This window comes from Plasmodium yoelii, assembly GCF_900002385.2.
Source record: "Plasmodium yoelii strain 17X genome assembly, chromosome: 11".
Taxonomy (NCBI): domain Eukaryota; phylum Apicomplexa; class Aconoidasida; order Haemosporida; family Plasmodiidae; genus Plasmodium; species Plasmodium yoelii.
The window spans coordinates 1,327,274-1,347,941 of record NC_036183.2 but is presented as its reverse complement, the minus strand read 5'-3'; the positions used below and the strand labels follow the sequence as shown (position 1 = coordinate 1,347,941).

The window sequence follows — 20,668 nt, the reverse complement described above, 5'->3', positions numbered from 1 at the left end:
CAAAACGAGTCTGACAAAGCATAAGAACCAACCGTTATATATATATAATTTTTTTTTGGCAAAAATAAAAAAAAAATAACCAAAAAAAATATATTTTTTTCTTAAATTTAACTTGAAAGCCAACAAATATACACAACTTTAAATATAAATAATTTTCTTTCAGAAAAAGAAGAATTAAAGTATGTCCATATAAACACACTATTTATTTATTTGAGAAAGGAAATACAGAAAATATAGAAAATACAGAAAATACAGAAAATATAGAAATATAAAAAATACAGAAAATACAGAAAATACAAATTCCCATTTTGTAAAACATCAAACAAAATCTTCAAATTAGTAATAAACTTGATGTATAACATTTGAAAATATATTCAATTTTTAAAAAGACAATATAAATAAATAATGTATAATTCATGGTTTGAAATCATTCGAGGTATATCCCCATATAATTGGGCGTTGTTAGGAATTGCATTATCTTTATTCCTTTCTATTATTGGTGCAGCATGGTAAATATTATAATAAAAAAATATGCAAATTAAACATATTTCTCTATATATACAAAGAAGCTAGTTTTTTTTTATTTTTATTTTTTAATATATCCTACATTTTTATAATTAAAAATAATAAAATATTTGCACACACATATATATAATGCCCAATTTTTTTGTGTTAATTTAGGGGAATATTTATATGTGGTACTAGTATAGTTGGAGCCTCAGTAAAAGCTCCACGTATTATTTCAAAAAATTTAATTTCGATTATTTTTTGTGAAGCATTAGGTAATAAATATTTCAAAAAAAAAAAAAAAAAAAAAAAAAAATATAAAAAAAAATAAAAAAATGTAATATGTGGTTACAAAACAGTGTAATATTTGTGGTTACAAAACAAAGTGAACATTATATCCTACATGTTTGGACATTTTATACATTCTTTAGGTATGTATGGAGTAATTACCGCAGTTTTTTTGCAAATCAAATTTAGTGGGTTAAAAACGGAAGTGCACTCCCCATTAGTTTTAACACCACAAACAGATCCATTAATTATGAACAGTATACGGGGTGGATGGGCATTGTTTGCAAGTGGACTAACCGCGGGCTTATCAAATCTTGTCTCTGGGTATGTGATGCATTCGTGGAAAAGAACAAAAAAATGGCCAAAAAATGAGCAAAATTAAGCAAAATGACCAAAAAAATGAGCAAAAGACATTTCTTCGCAAATAAGAAGAAGTGTCTATACCTTTTCAATGCACTCACAATATTCTCTCTTTTTTTTTTTTTTTTTCAGAGTTGCTGTTGGAATTACAGGCAGCTCTTGCGCATTAGGAGATGCTCATAGTTCAGATCTTTTTGTAAGAATGTTAATGATTGAGATATGTGCAAGTGTTATAGGTAATTTTATTAACATATTTATATTTTTAAATAAATATAAGCTTATATAAAATATATCGTGGGAAAAAAAAAACATTACCATTACCTATATATAAATTTTACCACATTTTATTTTTTTATTTTTTTCTACAGGATTATACGGCTTAATTGTGGCAATAGTTTCTATTGGAGACATACAAATGACATGAACAAAAATATAAAAAACAGTCCGAATATATTTCTTTATACCTTCTCAAGAATTATATATTTTTAAATTGTTTTTGTATATGTATTAACTATAAGCAGTGTATGAAAATGTTATCCTCATTTATTTTTCTCTATTTTTTCCTATTTTTCCCTTTTTTTCCCTATTTTTCTCTATTTTTTCCTATCTTTCCATATTTTTTTTTATTTTTTCCCTTTTTTTGTATACATAAATATTTGCAAATGCCATGTGCATTAGTGCATATCTAAAAAAAATATACTAATGTGGATTTCCATATTTATATGGTTAATTCTTGGCTCGCATTTCATTACACCTGTTTTTATTATAATTTTTTTCCTTTCCAATTAAATTAATTATTTTATTTTTACAAAATAAAACTTGATATATTTCCAAATAATCTTAAAATAAATATTTATAAAAAAAACAAATTTATTGTCAAGTACAACAATATATTATATATATATATATATATATATATATATACTATTTGGCGAATAAAAAAAAAAATAATTTTGAAAAATTTAGAACAATCTACCATTCTTTAATATCATATAAAATTAGTTGCCAAATTTTGATCTTTAAAAGGTTTTTTTCTTTTTTATCATATCATAAATTGTCAATAAAAAAATAAAAAAATAAAACAAATTATAAAACAATATTTTTTTTTTTAAAATATAATTAAGGGCATATAAAAAATACAAACAAATTGTATGCCACGAACAAAAATGTAAAATTCGGTTTCTGTTATCATTTAAAAAAAAATTAATTAAAAAAAATGAATAAATTCACAAAAATTTATAAAATATCGCAAATGATAATATAATGTAATTCATATTAAAAAAAAAAAAAAAAAAAAAAAAAAAAAAACGATTGTTCTACATATTTCGTTTGGAAAAAAAAAAATCACTGTTTTCTATAAAATAAAAAATGTTTTTTTAATTGGAATTTGTTTATTTTATTTTATAATATTTTATTAAATTATATCATCGTGTAGGGGACAAAACAAATATGATTAGGATGGCATATATACCTTTTTAATTAAAAATTTTTTTTACATTTGCTTACATTTGCTACATTTGCTTGCATTTGCCAAATTGTTAATGTGAAAAAAAGATAAAATCTACTACTGGCTCCAAAGCATAGTTAACTGTTTTGTTAAAATTAAGAATTTTCGAATTTATGATTTTCGCAAATTTTATGTATCCCATATGCATGATACTCTATTTATAGTGACCTACGGCCAGATAAACAAACAAAAGTAAAAATAAAAAATAAAGCAAAAATAAGAGCAAAAATATTACCATATATTGTATGTATGGACGTATTTGCCAGACTAACAGATCTTGCCTCTAAAAGAATGTGTTCCCTAAATTGTTAGAGAATTTTATATCCCCATAAATTTGACCACACTTTACAAAAATTGCAAAAATTGACAAAATTGACAAAATTGACAAAATTGCAAAATTGACAAAATTACAACTCTGAAAAGATAGCGGCAGCAGGACAGAGCCATAAATTAACTTAAAATAAGTTAACAACTTTTTACTTATTAAAATTAGAATAAAAAAAAATGGGTAAAAAGAAAAAAGTTGGAAAGGAAAGAATTGATAAATATTATAAGCTAGCCAAATCGGCAGGATATCGAGCTAGATCAGCATTTAAATTAATTCAAATTGCTAAAAAATATAATATATTTAAAAATGCAAATATATTAATAGATTTGTGTGCAGCACCAGGAGGGTGGTTACAAGTAGCTTATAAAAATATGAATAAAAATAGTACAATCATAGGTGTTGATTTGGTTCCTATTCGAAAAATAGATAATAATGTAATTACCATAAAAAGTGATATAACATCATCTGAATGTATAAGAAAAATTAAAGATATAATAAAATATGAAAAAGCAGATGTAATATTAAATGATGGTGCCCCAAATGTTGGTACAACTTATTCATATGATAGTTTTAATCAAAATATTTTAGTGCTTAGTAGTATTAAATTAGCTTATAAATTTTTAACAAAAGGAGGTATATTTATTACTAAAGTGTTTAGAAATGAAGAATATGTATCTTTAATTTGGGTTCTAGAAAAATTATTTGGAGAAGTTAAACATATAAAACCAAGAAGTAGTAGAGAGATATCATCAGAAATATATTTAATTGGTCTTAATTTTTTAGGAAATAAAATTGATAAAAAATATTTTGATTTTACATATATATTTAGTAATAAATTTAGAAAAGATGAAAATAAATTATCTAATATACATTCAAAAAATGAAACAGAAGATTTAGAAAATGATGATAGCGAAAATGATAGTGATACTAATAATTTTAAAAATAAAAAAAAAAAAGGTTTAAGTACCATTTTAAAAGAAAAAAAAAAAAAAAATAGACAAGGTTATGAAAAAGGAGATGATTATAGAACAGCAGATATATCAGATTTTATAAATAATGATAATTATGTTGATTTATTAATAAAAAGTAATAAATTTATTTTTGATAAAAATTATAAAAATTCTTCAAATTTATTAATAAAAAATACTTATGAAGCTATATATACAAATAAATCAACTAATAATGAAATTTTTAATCTTTGTAAAGATCTTAAAGTTTTGGGAAAATCGGATCTTTTTAATTTAATCAAATGGAGATATAAAATTAAAAAATCAATCATGAAAATGTTACCAAATAATCAAGAAAAAACACAAAAACTTGTAGACAACGATGAAGAAAATACAAAGCTAACTACTTTTGAAACTAATAAAGAAGAAACCCCAATAAATACAGAAAAAATTAATACAAAATCGGAAAGTTGTGAAAATAATTTAGAAGAATTGAGTAATTCATCAGATGAAGGATCAGAAAATGAAAGCATAAATGAATTTTCAAAATACATTGAAAAAAAAGAAAAAAAAGAAAAAAAAAAAAAAAGAAAAAAAATTAAAAAAAGAACTTGAAAAAAAAAAAATGAATAAACCTCTTAAAATAGATTATGATGAAAATGATATACATTTTAACAAAGATATCTTAAATTTATTGAACAAACAAAATTTTAAAGATCATTTAAATATACTAAATAGTAACAAACATAATAATAACCTTCATATTAATGAAGACGAATTTTCAGCTAGCGATGACGAAAATTCGGAAAATACAAACGATGACAATGATAATGATAATGATGCCGAATTGGAAAGATTAGAATATCTAGTTGACTTAGATTATAAACAACAAAAAATTAAAGAAAATAAAAAACAAAATGAAAATAAAGATGAAAAATTAACAAGAAGGAAAAGAGCAATGGATTATAAAAATGAAGAATTGATGAAAATCCAAAAAATTATGGAACTTAAAAATGAAGAATTAATGATGAAAAAAAAATTAAATGAATATTTTAGCGATGATGAAGTTACTGAAACTAATACAAACGACTCATCTGATGAAGACAGTATGGAAGAAAATAATAATGTAGACACAGAACAAAATATTCAAAATAACAAATATGAAGATGTATTAAACAAAAATGAACATATTAAAAAAATAGTTAATAAAATAATAATGATAAGAAAAAATCTCAAAGAGAAAGAACCAGAAGATGAATCTCCAACTGGTACAACCAGATTCTTTGATCAAAAAATATTCTCTAATATATTTAACCAGTTGAATAATGCTGATGTTGAAGAGGGCCAAGATGAAGGCCAAGATGAAGGCCAAGATGAAAGCCAAGAAGAAAACAGCGAAAGCGATATAAAAGAAATAAATGCAAAACAACTCCCCAAAATACCTTTACCTGCAAAATTAGCCAAAAAAGAGAAAAACAAAAAATTAAGGGAAAAATACGGAAACAATGAAACAAAGATAAAAAATGCATCTTTTTCTATAGTAAAAACAGACACAAATAATTCTGAGAATGTTAATGAATATTTTTCAAATTTAATTAAAGATGACGATGAATTAGCATTTATAAAATATGTAGGTGAAAAATTAATTCATAAAAAAAGTAGAATGGATCTAATTGATGATTCTTTTAATAGACACTCTTATCTTGAAGATGAAGATACATTACCTGATTGGTTTGTCGAAGAAGAAAAAAAATATAGAAAACCTGTTATACCAATAGATAAAACTGTACTAGATCAATATAAAAATAAAATTAATAGAATAACAAAAATGCCTATTAAAAAGGTAATTGAAGCTAAAATGAGAAATAAAAAGCGAGAAATTACAAAAATGAAAAAATTAGAGGCAAAAATTGGAAAAATTGAAAAAGATGAAGATGACCCTTTCTTAAAACAAAGAGCTATAGCAAATGTGTTGAAAAAGAACAAATCAGGTAACCTAACCAATTTTGAAATAATAAAATATATAGTAGTTCATTTGTCAATTCACTTTTTTTTTTTTTTTTTTTTTTTTTTGTGTGTACATGCTCATATTTTATTTTACGCATATGTGACGTGCTTCTCCAAATTCCCACATTTAAATATATATGTACATTTTTCACTTTTATTAATTTTTAGAAAAAAAACGAGAAAAATCATATGTTGTGTGCACTGGAAAAGGATCTAAGATAGCCAAGAAAAACAAAAAGGGCGGAAAAACGATGGTTAAATTTGTTGATAAGAGACTTAAAAAGGATAAGAAAGCTAAAAAGCGAATTGAAAAAAAGAAAAAAAATATATCAAGAGTTAAATATTCAAAATCAAGACCATTTAAATTTAAAAAAAATTTTTAAAATGCTTTGTTTTGGAATTATTACATTTTGTGTAAATTTTATATTTTTGTGTATAACCTTATTGGCTTTATTTTATCATCAATATTTTTCATTTATTCTATAGCCAATTTTTCATAAACGTAATAAAAACAACTTTTATGTATGTCACTTTTTTTTTGACAAATATATATTCCTGTTCATAATTTTATTTATAATTTTTTTAAATAAAATTTATATTAACAATTCAAAAGAATAAAATATATTATTTGTTAATGTTAAAAAGGGGAAATGCTCTTGTTAATGGTTAAAGAAAATATTGCTTGTTAAGGTTAAAGCAAATATTGTTTGTTAAGATTAAAGAAAATATTGCCTGTTAAGGTTAAAAAAGCATATATTGGCTATATATTTGTTGTATTTGCAAATATAAAATTATATCAAAAAAGAGAAATATATAACTATGCTTGTTATTTTATCCATGTAAATATATAACTATGCTTGTTATTTTATCCATGTAAATGTATAAATATGCTTAATATATACATGATCAAATATTATATGAGAAATGCACATATTTATTTTTGGACCTTTATTGAACATACAACATATTTAACATGTAAAATAAATTTATCATAAATAAAAATATAAATAAATGCGCATCAAAAAAAAAAAAATAAAATAAAATAAAAAAAAAAATATAATAATAAAATAAATATAGAAGAAAAAAGAATGAACAAAACAGATGACTATTTTAATCCTTATATAAAATGGCGATTAAAAAAAAATTTGGTTAGCATTTTACATTATTTAAACACTAATTGTTAAATATATACAAATTACATATTCAAAAAAAAAAAGAGAATAAAAAGCCTACGCACGTTTATGCATAAATAAAAAAAAAATATATAATTTGAACAAAGAATGAATTAAAACTTAAGTTATACCTACATATTTATGGTCTCCAAATAGTAACAATATAATACAAGAAAAAGCTAGATTTTTTGATAATGCTATATTGATAGTATTAAAAAAGCAAGCACATATATACATACATGCATACAAGTTGTTTTATTTTTTTCCTCTTGACAATATAATTATGTTAATTTTTCAAAAATAAAAGTAGCAAATTGCATCACAGTGATAAACTTCGAATACTTTAGATAAAAATGAATAGTGCTTGTACCATACCCAAGAAAAAGTATTATTTAGAATTTCATAAAAGCCATGTATCGGTTGTTAATGTTGAAAGTTATGTAAAATCGACATTAAAAATAACATATTCTGAAGAATTAAATTTAACAAAAGAAAAGGAATATATTGATAAAAATTTGATTGATGAGTATGATGAAAATGATAGATTTTGGTTTTTTGGATGTTTAGGGATAATTAAAGCCGATAATATAAATTTTTTAGTAATAGTTTCAGATGCTGAAATTGTATCTTATTTATTTAATCATGCAATTTATAGGATTAAAAAAATATCATTTATCCAACTAAATGATGAAGAAATAACCAAAAATGAATCTGGAAAATATGAATATGAAATTTGCCGTTTGTGGAATAGTGGGAAATTGACTAAAGTGTCCGAAAATCTTAGAGGATTAAATTGTAGTAATAATTATAACGGTTTTTATAAAAGAAGAAATAACAAGAATGAATTAAATAAAGATAATTCCTTTAATAATAAATTTGATCAAAATTCTATATTTTTGAATAATAATATTTCAGGATATAATAATGAATCTTATATACATAAATTTAAAAATAGCAATTTAAAAAGAGGGATTTTAGATACCTTGAATTATTTTTTTAGTGCTTTTAATAAAGGACCATTTTATTTTTCCTATTACTATAATTTAACAGTATCTTTACAAACAAATTATATAAATGAATCGAAAAAAGGAAATAATCTTGATACAAAAATGAAAAATATGGTTAAGAGTTATATGAATAATGATAAAGGTTTCAAGGAAGTTTTAGTTTTCGAAAAACTTCGTTTTGATGAAATTAATCCAGAATATGCATGGAATTGGAAAATCATAGATAGCTTTATAAAAGTCAATGGATATGCTTTTGTTATATTTCCGATACATGGGTATGTCAATTCGATTGTTTTGGAAATTGAAAAAAAAGACGATACAAAATGGGGCAGCACAACATGTGACAGTACAAAATTGGACGGTGCAAAATTGAACGACACAAAATTGAACGACACAAAATTGAACGGTGCAAAATGTGAAAGTGATAGTGTAAATAGAATCCAGATCTTTTTAATATCCCGAAAAAATAAGAATAGAGGTGGAGTGCGATTTTGGTGTCGAGGAGGAAACGAAAAAGGGGAAGTAGCAAATTTTGTTGAAACAGAGCAAATAGTAATTTCTAAAAATATAAAAGAAACAAATATTTTTAGCTATATTATAATAAGAGGATCTATACCAGTTTTATGGTCCCAAGAACCAGCATTAAATTTAAGGCCAAAAATAAATATATGCTTTGATATGAATAAAAATATAAAAACGATAAATTTGCATATGGAAAAATTAAAAAATCGATATGGTAAAATACATATTACAAATTTAATAAATAAAAAATTTAAAGAAAAATATTTAGGAGAACATTTTGAAAAGTGTTTAAAACAATGTAATGTTGATCATAATTATATTTGGTTTGATTTTAACAGTGAACTTAAAAATTTAAATTATGAAAATTTTCAAAGTTCACTTAAATCTATAATTAATGATTTGAAAAATTATTCATATTTTTTTATTACTATTCCTAATGATAAAAAATATAATTTAGAACATGGTAAATTTTATAAATCATGGTCTTCAATTATAGTTAATAATTTTCAAAATGGAATATTTCGAGTTAATTGTATAGATTGTTTAGATAGAACAAATGTTTTTCAAAGTTTTTTATCAAAATGTGTTTTATTTTTACAGTTAAAAATTATAGATATAAATATAGTACAAAAAAATAACTTCCCTTTTTATTTTTTTAAAAATCAATATCATGAAATGTTATATAGAAAAAATTGGATAAATAATGCAAATGCTATAAGTATAATATATAGTGGTTCTGGGGCATTAAAAAATGATATAACTCAAAATGGAAAAAGAACTATATCTGGATTGTTTCAAGATTTACACAATGCTATATCAAGATATATTAATAATAATTTTAGAGATGGATATAATAATGATTGTATAAATATAATAACAAATGAAAATATAAAATTTCAAAATTTATTTAATAAAAAAATAAAATATAATAAAATAATGAATGTAATATTTGAATTTATTCTTATTTTTTCAACCTCTATATGTACTAATCCGATACAATATTTTTTAAGACGCTTATATTTTTTTTCACATAGTATTACTTATTCTACTATATCACAAAGTATTAATTATATTTTTTTTATTTTAAATAAAAATCCACATTTATTTATATTCCCTTTTAACCAAGTATACTATATTCGTCTTATATCTATAATATCTCAAGTTTCAGGATTGTTTTTTACTTCTTTTTTTGTTTTTTTATTTTTCTGTTTATATGTGTTTACACAAAGGCGCCGAGTTATTTCATTCCCAAAGTTTGAATCGCAATAAAAACGAAAGTAGTAAAGCCTACCCAGATGTAACAATAATGATAATGCCAATATAAATGTACAGAAAAAAAAACTGTGCGTCCTTACTTGTGTAATAGACAGAGAATAAACCAGTGCCGCCGCTCTATATGCATGTATATATTTTTTGATAGCATTTACAAAATCGGGCTATTTGTTTAGTTGACCTAATAAATGCTCCAAGTTGTGTTGGGCATTTAAATATGCTGGCCACTACACATATAAATATGCATGTGTGTGGTTATTCTTATTTTAACACAAGATCACACGTTTGCTTCACTTTGCATTCTTCCCACTTTGCTTGGTGTTTTTTTCCTATTTTTAGTTCTAGTTTTTAATTGTGGATTTATTTATGAATTATATTTGAGTCATTCGAAAAACAAAATAAATATTTTTATTAAAAGAAAGCATGTAGATATCTATACCATTTGTTTAAACATAAAATTCGTGTTATTTTTTTTAAGACTATATTATATATAAAACATGTTAGTATGCATTCCAAATAAATTTTGCAAAAAAAAAAAAAAAAAAAAAAAAAAAAAAAAAATTGGATATATTTTTGACTATTTTATAAATATATATCCATAGTTTAATAAACAAAAAGAAGATAATATTTTATACCATTTCTTATGTTTATATAACATAAAAAAATGTGGATAATATTAATAGCTATGTAATTTTTTTTTTTTATATTTAATGAAATAAAAAAATAAGAATGATAAAACTTTGAAACACAAAATAGTGATATACAAATTTGTAAAAGCATGTTAAAATTTGAGCAAAAAAATAAAAAAAAATAAAAAAAATGGGAATGGAAAAAAAAATGTGAACTCTACAAAATATTCATTGATATATACACAAATATGCTTAGCAAAAATGAAAAATTTAGATCATAAGTATATTTGTGATGAAAATAAAAGTAAGACGAATATGAAAAATAAAAACGTTAAAAATAATGATAAGAGTGGTAATAATTATGAATATATTGCTGAAGATCAGCAAGCTAGTATAATTAATTGCAAAGGAATCAATAATAGAGATATAAATAATAAATATAACAATAAATCATTCTCTAAATATAATCATAATAATATTAAAAACATCAAAGAAAATAATGATACACTTTTTGAAAATAAGTCACACACATATTACACCACAAAAGGAAAAAATAATAAATTTAACATTCACAAATCAGTTAGTTGTATTAATAATAATATTCCTAATATAATGTGTAATAAAAAAAACGAACCTTTTGAAAAAAGAGAGGTTTTTAAAAAAAATTATGAAAAAACTAATTTTTACAAGAACCCCTATCATTATAAAACTAACCAACAAGCATCTAAGAATTGGAAAAAAAATAGCGGCAATGTAGATGCAGGTGAAGATGCAGGTGAAGATGCAGGTGAAGATGCAGGTGAAGATTGTGAGAAGGGTAGCGGCAATGTAGATGCATGTGAAGATTGTGAGAAGGGCAGTGGAGGGGATGCGGATGCGCAGTGGGATAAATACGACGAAATAAATGATCTTTATTTTGATATTAACTCAGAAATGAGTAATAATTATAAAGATAAGTTTTCTCCAAATTTGAATTTACATACTACAAACGAAGAGGAGGATGATACAAATATTTATGGTAATAAAAATAATATATATCATGTATCATTAAAATGGTTAGAAAATGATGAAGAAAAGGTTTTACTTTTAAATCATATAAAACGACTAGAATATCAAAATAGTATATTTTTAAAAAATATGTTAAATATGTATTATACATGTATAGATTATATTAAAATGCAAGATGAAAAAATAAAAAAAAAAGATAAAATAATTCATTTTAAAAATCAACTTATAATGAAATTAAAAAAAAATAAAATGAACTATGATGGTACTACAGATATTAGCAATTTCGATGACAACCCAAATGGCCTTATTTAGTTTGGCTCCCTTTCCCATAAATTAAGAATGTATATATGTATGTATGCATGTATGTATGTATATATATATACATATGTATACACATGTATACAGTTTTATTCTACTATTTTTAGTACTGAGCCATGCATATTCACACACACCCTTCCTTTGTATCATATTTATTATAACTATATTTGTAACAGTCGACAATGTTTATGTAATTCAGCTTTTATTCATTTATTTATTCATTCATTTATGCATTCATTTATGCATTCATTTTTTCATTTATTTATTCATTCATTTATTCATTCATTTATGCATTCATTTTTTCATTTATTTTTTATTTTTTCCATGCGTAAAGTTTACTGCCCATGTGTGTATATACGCAAGTATGCTAAATGCATGTAAACATATTAGTTATATATTTTTACATTATAAAGATATTTATTTTTTGTTATATTTTCTTAAATATATTAATTTAATGATTTATTCAACTAGTATATGTCAAGTCACATTTATTCATTTTCCTATTTTAACTTTATTTTTTATTTTTCCAATTTTGTCATTTTTTACACGGGAATACAGTATGTTTACCCAAAGACAAAAATGGGGAAATCCGTGTGCATCCTGATTTAACTTTTTTTTAAAAATCAAATAAAATCAATCTGAATAAATAAAATCAAGTCGAATAAAATAAAATCAAGTCGAATTAAAGCTTTTTTTTTTTTTTTTTTTTTTTTTTTTTTTAACAACATCAAGTGTTATAGACGTGCACATATTGGGGCTAACATGGATGTAGAGACCAAAAAAGAACATGATAAAAATTGTTACAAAAATAGTTATAAAACAGTTATACAAACAGTTATACAAATCTGCCTCTGTAGCAATAAGCCAATCCCTATATATTTGTCAATCTTGTAAAATAAAATGCTTATTAAATTTGAAAAAAAAACATGAAAGAAAATTTGGAAAATAACTATATGCAAATTATATATGAAAATGGTATATATAAACTAAAATTTATATCTAATAATAGTCATAAAAATTGTTACTCTAATGATAATCACAAAAATTGTTACTCTAATGATAATCACAAAAATTGTTACTCTAATGATAACCATAAAAATTTTTATTTTAATGATAAAAAGAATATCTATTCTAAAGTACATTTGAATTATCAAAAATGTCAAAATAAAAAAAACAATTTCTTTATGACAAAACAAGTTTCATTAGAGAATACATATTTTAAAACTAAGAATAATATTGATATATGTAAAAAATATTTTACAGAAAAAAAAAACAACTTTTTTTACAAAAAAAAATGTACTAATACAGACCATAATGGTAATGATAACATAAATTACAAGAATGATCAACTTATTAATTTAAAAAAAAATAGACATAATTATTATACAAATAATAATACGAGTATATCACTACGTAGTTTTATTCAAAAGGCAGAAAATAAATATGTTACAAATAAAAATGCTACAAATAAATATGCTACAAATAAATATGCTACAAATAAAAATGCTACAAATAAATATACCCGTCAAAACAACGAAACAACTAATTTGTATAATTGCAAGATATATAAAAAAAACAACAAATATGTGTATTATAATAATTTGAATTATTCAAATAAATTTTCAAATTATTTTGATATACATTTAAATTTAAAAAATAGATCAACTAATAAATTCTATAGACGACCGAAATGTCAAGAAATAAAAAATTACAATCATGTTTGCAAAATAAATAATTACAATCATGTTTGCAAAGTAAACAATTTTGAAAAAAATTATAATAATACAAAAACCCTCTTTAATGCTAACACTAATTTAAACATAATAAATAAAACAAATATAGTTATCAAAAATGAACATAATAAACCTCTTCAAAAAAAAAAAAAAAAAAAAAATGAATTTTGTTCTCCATTTTGTTCTCAATTTTGTTCTCCATTTAGTTCTCCATTTTGTTCTCCAGTTTGTTGTAGGGACTATAATTTAAGTTATAATAATTTATTTAATGTTGAAAAGGATGGAAATTGTAAAAATCGTAAAAATAATTTATTTGATAAATGCATGAAATATAACAAGGTTAAAGAACAAGTATGTTATATTGATTTTCTACTTAATGGAGAAAAAGAAGCCAAAAAAATTATTGAAAAAGCTTATAAACATAAAGATAATATTAAAAAATATATGTATAAAAATATAGACGAAGAAATTGAAAAATTAAAAAAAAAAGAAATTTTAGTATATAATGAAAATTTAAAAAAAATGGAAAAAGAAATAAAAATTTATCAAAATAAAATAGAACAAAATTTACAAAATTATATTTTAAAAATAAATAATATATATAAAAATATTGATAATATATCAAAATATTTAATAGACAAAATTATTAATGTTGATTTAACATTTAATTCAAATTTATTAAAACATTATTTACCTGTTAAAAATATTGAACAATATATATTTACTAATTCAGGAAAAATTTAGTTTAACTTAATTTTATTATCAAAATGTTAAAAATAATATAAATATAAATCTTACATTTTTTTTACAACAAATTTTAAGATCTACATTAATTATCAGTAGTATTTATTTTGCTAATTCTTAGACGAAATAGCAAACAGTTTTTTTTTTTTTTTTTTTTTTTTTGTATGTATTTGAAAATATAGAGAATAAATCATTATGTAAAATGTTATTCAAAAACTGAAAAAAAATGAAATTAAGATTATTAAAATAATATGAAAATTAAAAAGAATGAAAAATTCCAAAGTATCCACAAAAATGTGTATATACATTCTAAAAGTTTACACACATATATAATATATGTGCATATGTATAGGTATATTTATTTTATTTTAATTACCTACACACTTTTAACAATTCTTTTATCATACAACTTTTTTTTTTTTTTTATTTAACAAAAAAATATGCACACATATATATATATAAGGTATAAATAAACATCACTTTATTCATTTTGGGCATTTTTTTTTGTCCTCTCATTATCAATTATTTCAACCTAAAACGGGAAAGAATAAATGAAAAGGATAAATGAAAAGGATAAATGAAAAGGATAAATGAATAGGATAAATGAAAAGGATAAATGAAAAGGATAAATGAAAAGGATAAATGAAAAGGATAAATGAAAAGAATAAAAATGAAAATGCATGTTTGACATTACCAATGAATTAACTTCTTGTTCGTCGATATATTTTAATTCTTCTTCTGTGAGGAGAGCAAGTTCAACATTTTTGCTGCTCAATTCGACAACCTGCACAAAAAGAAATGAAAAGAAATGAAAAGAAATGTAGACATATTTACCATTTTCACCATTTTCAACATTTCAACATTTTCAACATTTTCCATTTTACCTCAAATATAGCCTTCAAAGCCAAAAGAAGACACTCATTTTTTTCCATATTTTCTTGGTAATTTTTTTCTAAAAATTCCTGAACAACCTTAGCATTCTTCCCTATTGCTTGGGCTTTCCAAGATGCATATATCCCACTAGGTTCAGTTTGATATATACAAATTTCTTTATTATTTTTAAATCCAGTTATCAATGTTGCTATTCCAAAAGGTCGAACCCCTCCTCTATGAGTAAACTTTTGTTGTATTCTGGCAACATATTTTGCTATATAATCAACAGGTGCAGGTTGATCCATATTTAAGTAATATCTTTGACATTCCAAACGAGTCTACATGTATAAATAAATCATAACAAATGTAGTGTAGTGTAGTGAAGTGTAGCGAGATGCAATGTATTATAACCGTGCATAAGCCAACCTACGTGTTGAACGATATACTTTATCATGTTTTCAATGTTTTCAATGTTTTCAATTTACCTTATTAACTAAAATTCGTGCATCTGCATTTAAACCTGAGAAAGCCAAACAAGTATGCTCATCAAGTTTAACTAACTTTTCTGTTGTTCTTGGGTTCTGAAGTTTTGGGATATTTTTTTTTTCAACAGCCAAAACAGCGAAATTTGAACTTTTTATGGCCACTGCACAACCACCTTTTTTTACTGCTTCTAAAGCATGCTCTACTTGTAATAAATGCCCATCTGGACTAAATACTGTTATAGCTCTATCATAACTCATTTTACTGCCGCTACTGCTACTATGCTTTATATACACACTTGCAACTAACTGAATACCTAATCAGTTAAAAAAATAGTGAACAAATTTATATAGTATTGGAAAATATTATTAATAAATATAACTAAACACAATATTTTTCACAAATTATGTCATGTATTTAATTTTGTTATATCATGTAAATATGCAACGATGTATATAAAAATGGCTTATTTATTAAATGTTTATTCTTTTATTTTTCAAAAAAAAAAAAAAAATAAAAAAAAAAATAAAATAAATAAACATATAATATCAAACTCTTATAGATACTTGAGGAGTCACAAACCAAACGTAACACTATTATAGTGATCATATAATAACTTTACATAAAAAATAATCTCATAAAAAATGTTATACAAGTGTTTATAAATATACCTTGTTCATATATAGTTATATATATTACTATATATATTATCAAAATACAGGGTAATATAACAAAAATAAAAATAAAACACTGGTTTGTGTTTAATAGTATAAAATGTATATATACATATAACTTTTGTGTAAGTATTTTTATAAAATATATTTTCTATTATTATGTACTATATATAATACAATAAATGTAATTATATTATAAATTTGTTTAATTATAATCATGGAAAAATATCCTATTCTGTTTCTTTTTTTGTATTCAAAAATATATAAATTTTATAACTAAAATATCTTATATTCTCCTTACACCTTCTTATTAATAATTATTTATTAATATATATTTTTTTGCAAAATATAGATTAGCATAGTATTTAATTAGAAAAATATTTTATATACATATAATAGACTATATGTTGGCTATCTTTTGCAAAAAAAAAAGTAAGTCATACGTGTATTCAACATTTCTGTGTTATTTATTCATTTTTTAAATTAAAAAAAAAATGTATATAACAAAAATCTCTAATAAAATTTACAGTACCGTTAAATATTTGTACATATACATAAAAGCACAAAACAAAAATAATGTGTTATGATTAATTACATATTGTTTAATTCTTAATATTAATACTTTTTTTTTAATTATTCCCTCACAAAAATACATATATATGCATGGATTTTTACATATAAATATTTTCAATTTCCTGTGACTATATATTTCTTCTTTTTTTTTTTTTATACCAATGTGCTCCTTTAAATTACTACAGTAGCTATATACTATTTAAATAAGTTTTACACGAAAAAGCAGGATATATTATATTTATCTTGTATTATTACATTCCGATATATTTTTTTTCTTTTTCTCTCCACACTTATAGTAATATCTCTATATTATATATATTATGAATTAACACATTAATGCATTTTGAAATAAATATATTAATATATATGCAAATATTTATATAAATATTACCAAATAAAGTATCTATTACCTATACTACAATATATCAATTGTGATATTTTAAGGATATCTTAAAGTACGAATTAATATCCTAAATAAGCAAGAACATTTTTAATTTATTATATTAACAAATTTGTGCAAAAAAAAAAAAAAAAAAAAAAAAAAAATAATAAAATGGCTAGAAGATATGATAGTAGGACGACAACATTTTCCCCAGAAGGAAGATTATATCAAGTAGAATATGCTCTTGAAGCTATAAATAATGCAAGTATAACAATAGGAATAATAACTAATGATGGAGTAATATTAGGTGCTGATAAAGTATTTATATCAAAGTTAATAAATAAAGCTAATAATTTTGAAAAAATTTACAAAATCGATGATCATATATTTTGTGGAGTAGCAGGATTAAATGCTGATGCAAACATATTAATAAATCAATCACGATTATATGCACAAAGATATTTATATAATTACAATGATGTTGAACCAGTAGCACAATTAGTAGTTCAAATATGTGATATTAAACAAAGTTATACCCAATATGGTGGATTAAGACCATATGGAGTTAGCTTTTTAATTGCTGGCTATGATACAAAAGAAGGATATCAACTTTATCATACTGATCCTAGTGGAAATTATTCTGGATGGTTTGCTACAGCTATCGGTACAAATAATTTAACAGCTAGTTCCATTCTTAAGCAGGTAACAAAAAATATCGATTTTTTGTGTGCATTTTTAATATATTTGTAAATATTAATACACACATTAAAATAACATGTACGTTCATATAAATTTGTGTATTTTTGTACTTTTTTTTTTAAGGAATGGAAAAAAGATATGACCCTGCAAGAAGGTTTATTGCTAGCTATAAAAACGCTAGCTAAGAGCACAGATAGTGAAATCCCAAAATGTGAAAAAATTGAATTAGCATATTTGTCAAATAAAGACGGAAAAGTTATCCAAAAGTATTTAACAGAGAAAGAGATAGCAGAATTAATTAAAATATATACACAACAAAATGTTAAAAAATAAAAATTTCGCAATTTTTTTTTTCCTAAATTCTATATATACATTGTTTGTACAATTGTTTTTATAATATTTAATGTACATTATTTTAAATGTTTTTTTTTTTTTCGATACCTTTTACCACTGCATAGATATATGCACACATATAAATATGTCTATGTATCTTAATTTTAAAAAAGAAAAATAAAAGTGATAATAATGGAAATGTTAACTGACTCATGATATTTAAAAAAAAAAAATATATACACATATTATATATATTATATACATATTATATATATTATATACATATTATATACATATTAATGATTTAGACATTTTCTGTTAAAATATTAGTTTTTAAAATATAAAATGTTATATATACCAAATCGATAGTCTAAATATGATTAAAAAATAAAAAACAGTAGTTACATGCTCATGTAATTTTATGAATTAAAAAAAAAAATAAATAACAGGTGGATAAGTAAACTATTAATGCTCTTTATCCTCATTTTCAACTAATGCATTGATTTAAATTAACATATTTTATTCCACAATGCTTTTGAATTTACAAAAAACGAAGAAAATGGTATTAGACTAGGCTAAAATAAAATGGAACAGAATAAAATATAATAGAATAAAATGGAACAGAATAAAATGTAATAGAATAGAACAGAATAAAATAAAATATATGCAGGCATGCTTTCATAAATTTGTTGTGAAAAAAATAGCAGTTTTATTTGTTGTGAAAAAATATATTTTCTCTCTATGTATGGTCAAAATTTTAAGTTGATTTTATAGCGAAAGATGTATATATAAAATTGTTAACATCGAACTATCATTCCACATCCTAAGAAAAAGCCAAAACTAACAGCACCCCCAATAACTGAAACAGGAAAAATAAATAAATTTTTATGAGCAAAAGATGCATATAAACCAGTTAAACTTCCAAAAATTCCACCAACCATTGTTCCCATTTTTACCCCCATTTTTACGCTTTCTAAACAAGCTTTAGTTCTATGACTTAAAGTAAAATCAAACATATTTGGCTTATCATCATAAAATGAGGAATCTATAAAATTGTTATTTGTATATTTTGAAAAATCTTGATCATATTGAGTATCTGTTGTATCTTCTTTAAATTCAAATTTTGGTGGTGGAGTAAAACCTTTAAATTCAGTTACATTTATTTTTTCATTTTTTAATGATTTAGGCTTTTCTGGTTTTTTAGCCAAATAATTACCAAATGGTGGTGGTGTTACATAACTATCATATTCTGATTTGACTTGGGGTTCTTCCGTGGTTTCTTTTTTTTTAAACCAATTCATCATTGTTTCTTTATTTAAGCATTACTATTTGCATTTGTATTTATATAGCCTTGTTTGTACGCTTTTTATTATTCTTCTTTATTTTTTTGGCTATTTATCGTTTTATTTTTGTTATTTTGAGTATATTATCTCTACAGTTTTGTGTATATATTATTATTATTATTATTATTATTATTATTATTATTATTATTATTATTATTATTATTATTATTATTATTATTGTAAATAGGGCAAACAAATGCAATCATATTCTTTTTGTTTTCCTTTTTTTTAAATTAGCTATTATGTAGGTATATATATAATTCATATCTACGTCACAATGCGGGAATTTTTTATCAAAATGATCAGGAAAAACATAAATTTTCCTTTTTATTATTTATGATATTTCATATATTTATTTAACATGCTTTTTAATCCTCAAAAATGGTGTCGTTTTATTATTCAAATTGTATATATATCTTTCATTTTATGTAAAAAAAAAATATATATAAATGTATAAAAATGTATAAAAATATAAAAAATATAAAAAAATATAATAATAAAAGGCGGTTAATAATATATAAAAGCTAAATGGATATGTGAATATATTTGTGAATTTATTCATTCCATAATTATTACCATTTTTCAGGGATAGTATATCTTTATTTTTATTTATTTTTATTAATTTTTTTCAAAATGCATATTTGAAAACCTGCTGAAATTGAGAGACAATAATATGTGTTGACCTTTCTATATATGCTATATTTTTCTAATAACAATTTGACAAAATGTGAATGCTTATTTTTATCGAGTGGCTGATTTGCTATCTATATTTTTATATCCATATTTGCATGGTACAATAAAGCGTAACAAAGCATAATAAGGCATAATAAAGCGTAACAAAGCGTAACAAAGCATAATAAAGCATAATAAGGCATAATAAGGCATAATAAGGCATAATAAAATACAGTACAATATGTTACACTGCAATATTTATGTGCAACTGCCTTTTTTAAAAGGGC

At 22.4% G+C, this 20,668-nt stretch overlaps 8 protein-coding genes across 8 annotated transcripts; 6 read left to right on the top strand and 2 right to left on the bottom strand.

Moving 5' to 3' along the window:
• Window positions 1-405: 405 nt before the first annotated feature.
• Window positions 406-1,579, top strand: PY17X_1132400 (V-type proton ATPase 21 kDa proteolipid subunit, putative; the record flags this gene model as incomplete). The annotated part of the gene is made up of 5 exons (XM_022956560.1): window positions 406-509; window positions 682-782; window positions 939-1,119; window positions 1,288-1,391; window positions 1,524-1,579. 5 exons carry the CDS (start codon window positions 406-408, stop codon window positions 1,577-1,579), a joined length of 546 nt encoding a protein of 181 aa, XP_022812445.1.
• A 1,587-nt stretch (window positions 1,580-3,166) lies between these two features.
• PY17X_1132300 (large subunit rRNA methyltransferase, putative) lies at window positions 3,167-6,327 on the top strand (the record flags this gene model as incomplete). Its single annotated transcript, XM_034637608.1, is given in 3 exon segments — window positions 3,167-4,534; window positions 4,554-5,928; window positions 6,113-6,327. The coding sequence occupies 3 exon segments, from the start codon at window positions 3,167-3,169 to the stop codon at window positions 6,325-6,327; spliced, it is 2,958 nt and encodes a 985-aa protein (XP_034493556.1).
• A 1,142-nt stretch (window positions 6,328-7,469) lies between these two features.
• Window positions 7,470-9,914, top strand: PY17X_1132200 (phosphoinositide phosphatase SAC1, putative; the record flags this gene model as incomplete). Its single annotated transcript, XM_022956558.1, has 1 exon — window positions 7,470-9,914. The coding sequence occupies one exon, from the start codon at window positions 7,470-7,472 to the stop codon at window positions 9,912-9,914; it is 2,445 nt and encodes an 814-aa protein (XP_022812444.1).
• Window positions 9,915-10,807: 893 nt separating this feature from the next.
• On the top strand, window positions 10,808-11,866 carry PY17X_1132100 (conserved Plasmodium protein, unknown function; the record flags this gene model as incomplete). Its single annotated transcript, XM_022956557.1, has 1 exon — window positions 10,808-11,866. One exon carries the CDS (start codon window positions 10,808-10,810, stop codon window positions 11,864-11,866), a length of 1,059 nt encoding a protein of 352 aa, XP_022812443.1.
• Window positions 11,867-12,798: 932 nt separating this feature from the next.
• PY17X_1132000 (uncharacterized protein) lies at window positions 12,799-14,349 on the top strand (the record flags this gene model as incomplete). Its single annotated transcript, XM_725130.3, has 1 exon — window positions 12,799-14,349. One exon carries the CDS (start codon window positions 12,799-12,801, stop codon window positions 14,347-14,349), a length of 1,551 nt encoding a protein of 516 aa, XP_730223.3.
• Window positions 14,350-14,830: 481 nt separating this feature from the next.
• On the bottom strand, window positions 14,831-15,965 carry PY17X_1131900 (multicatalytic endopeptidase Y13180; the record flags this gene model as incomplete). Its single annotated transcript, XM_725131.2, has 4 exons — window positions 14,831-14,881; window positions 15,044-15,133; window positions 15,234-15,560; window positions 15,708-15,965. The coding sequence occupies 4 exons, from the start codon at window positions 15,963-15,965 to the stop codon at window positions 14,831-14,833; spliced, it is 726 nt and encodes a 241-aa protein (XP_730224.2).
• A 1,540-nt stretch (window positions 15,966-17,505) lies between these two features.
• Window positions 17,506-18,366, top strand: PY17X_1131800 (proteasome subunit alpha type-4, putative; the record flags this gene model as incomplete). The annotated part of the gene is made up of 2 exons (XM_725132.1): window positions 17,506-18,036; window positions 18,157-18,366. 2 exons carry the CDS (start codon window positions 17,506-17,508, stop codon window positions 18,364-18,366), a joined length of 741 nt encoding a protein of 246 aa, XP_730225.1.
• A 797-nt stretch (window positions 18,367-19,163) lies between these two features.
• PY17X_1131700 (reactive oxygen species modulator 1, putative) lies at window positions 19,164-19,670 on the bottom strand (the record flags this gene model as incomplete). Its single annotated transcript, XM_720929.2, has 1 exon — window positions 19,164-19,670. One exon carries the CDS (start codon window positions 19,668-19,670, stop codon window positions 19,164-19,166), a length of 507 nt encoding a protein of 168 aa, XP_726022.2.
• Window positions 19,671-20,668: the final 998 nt, after the last annotated feature.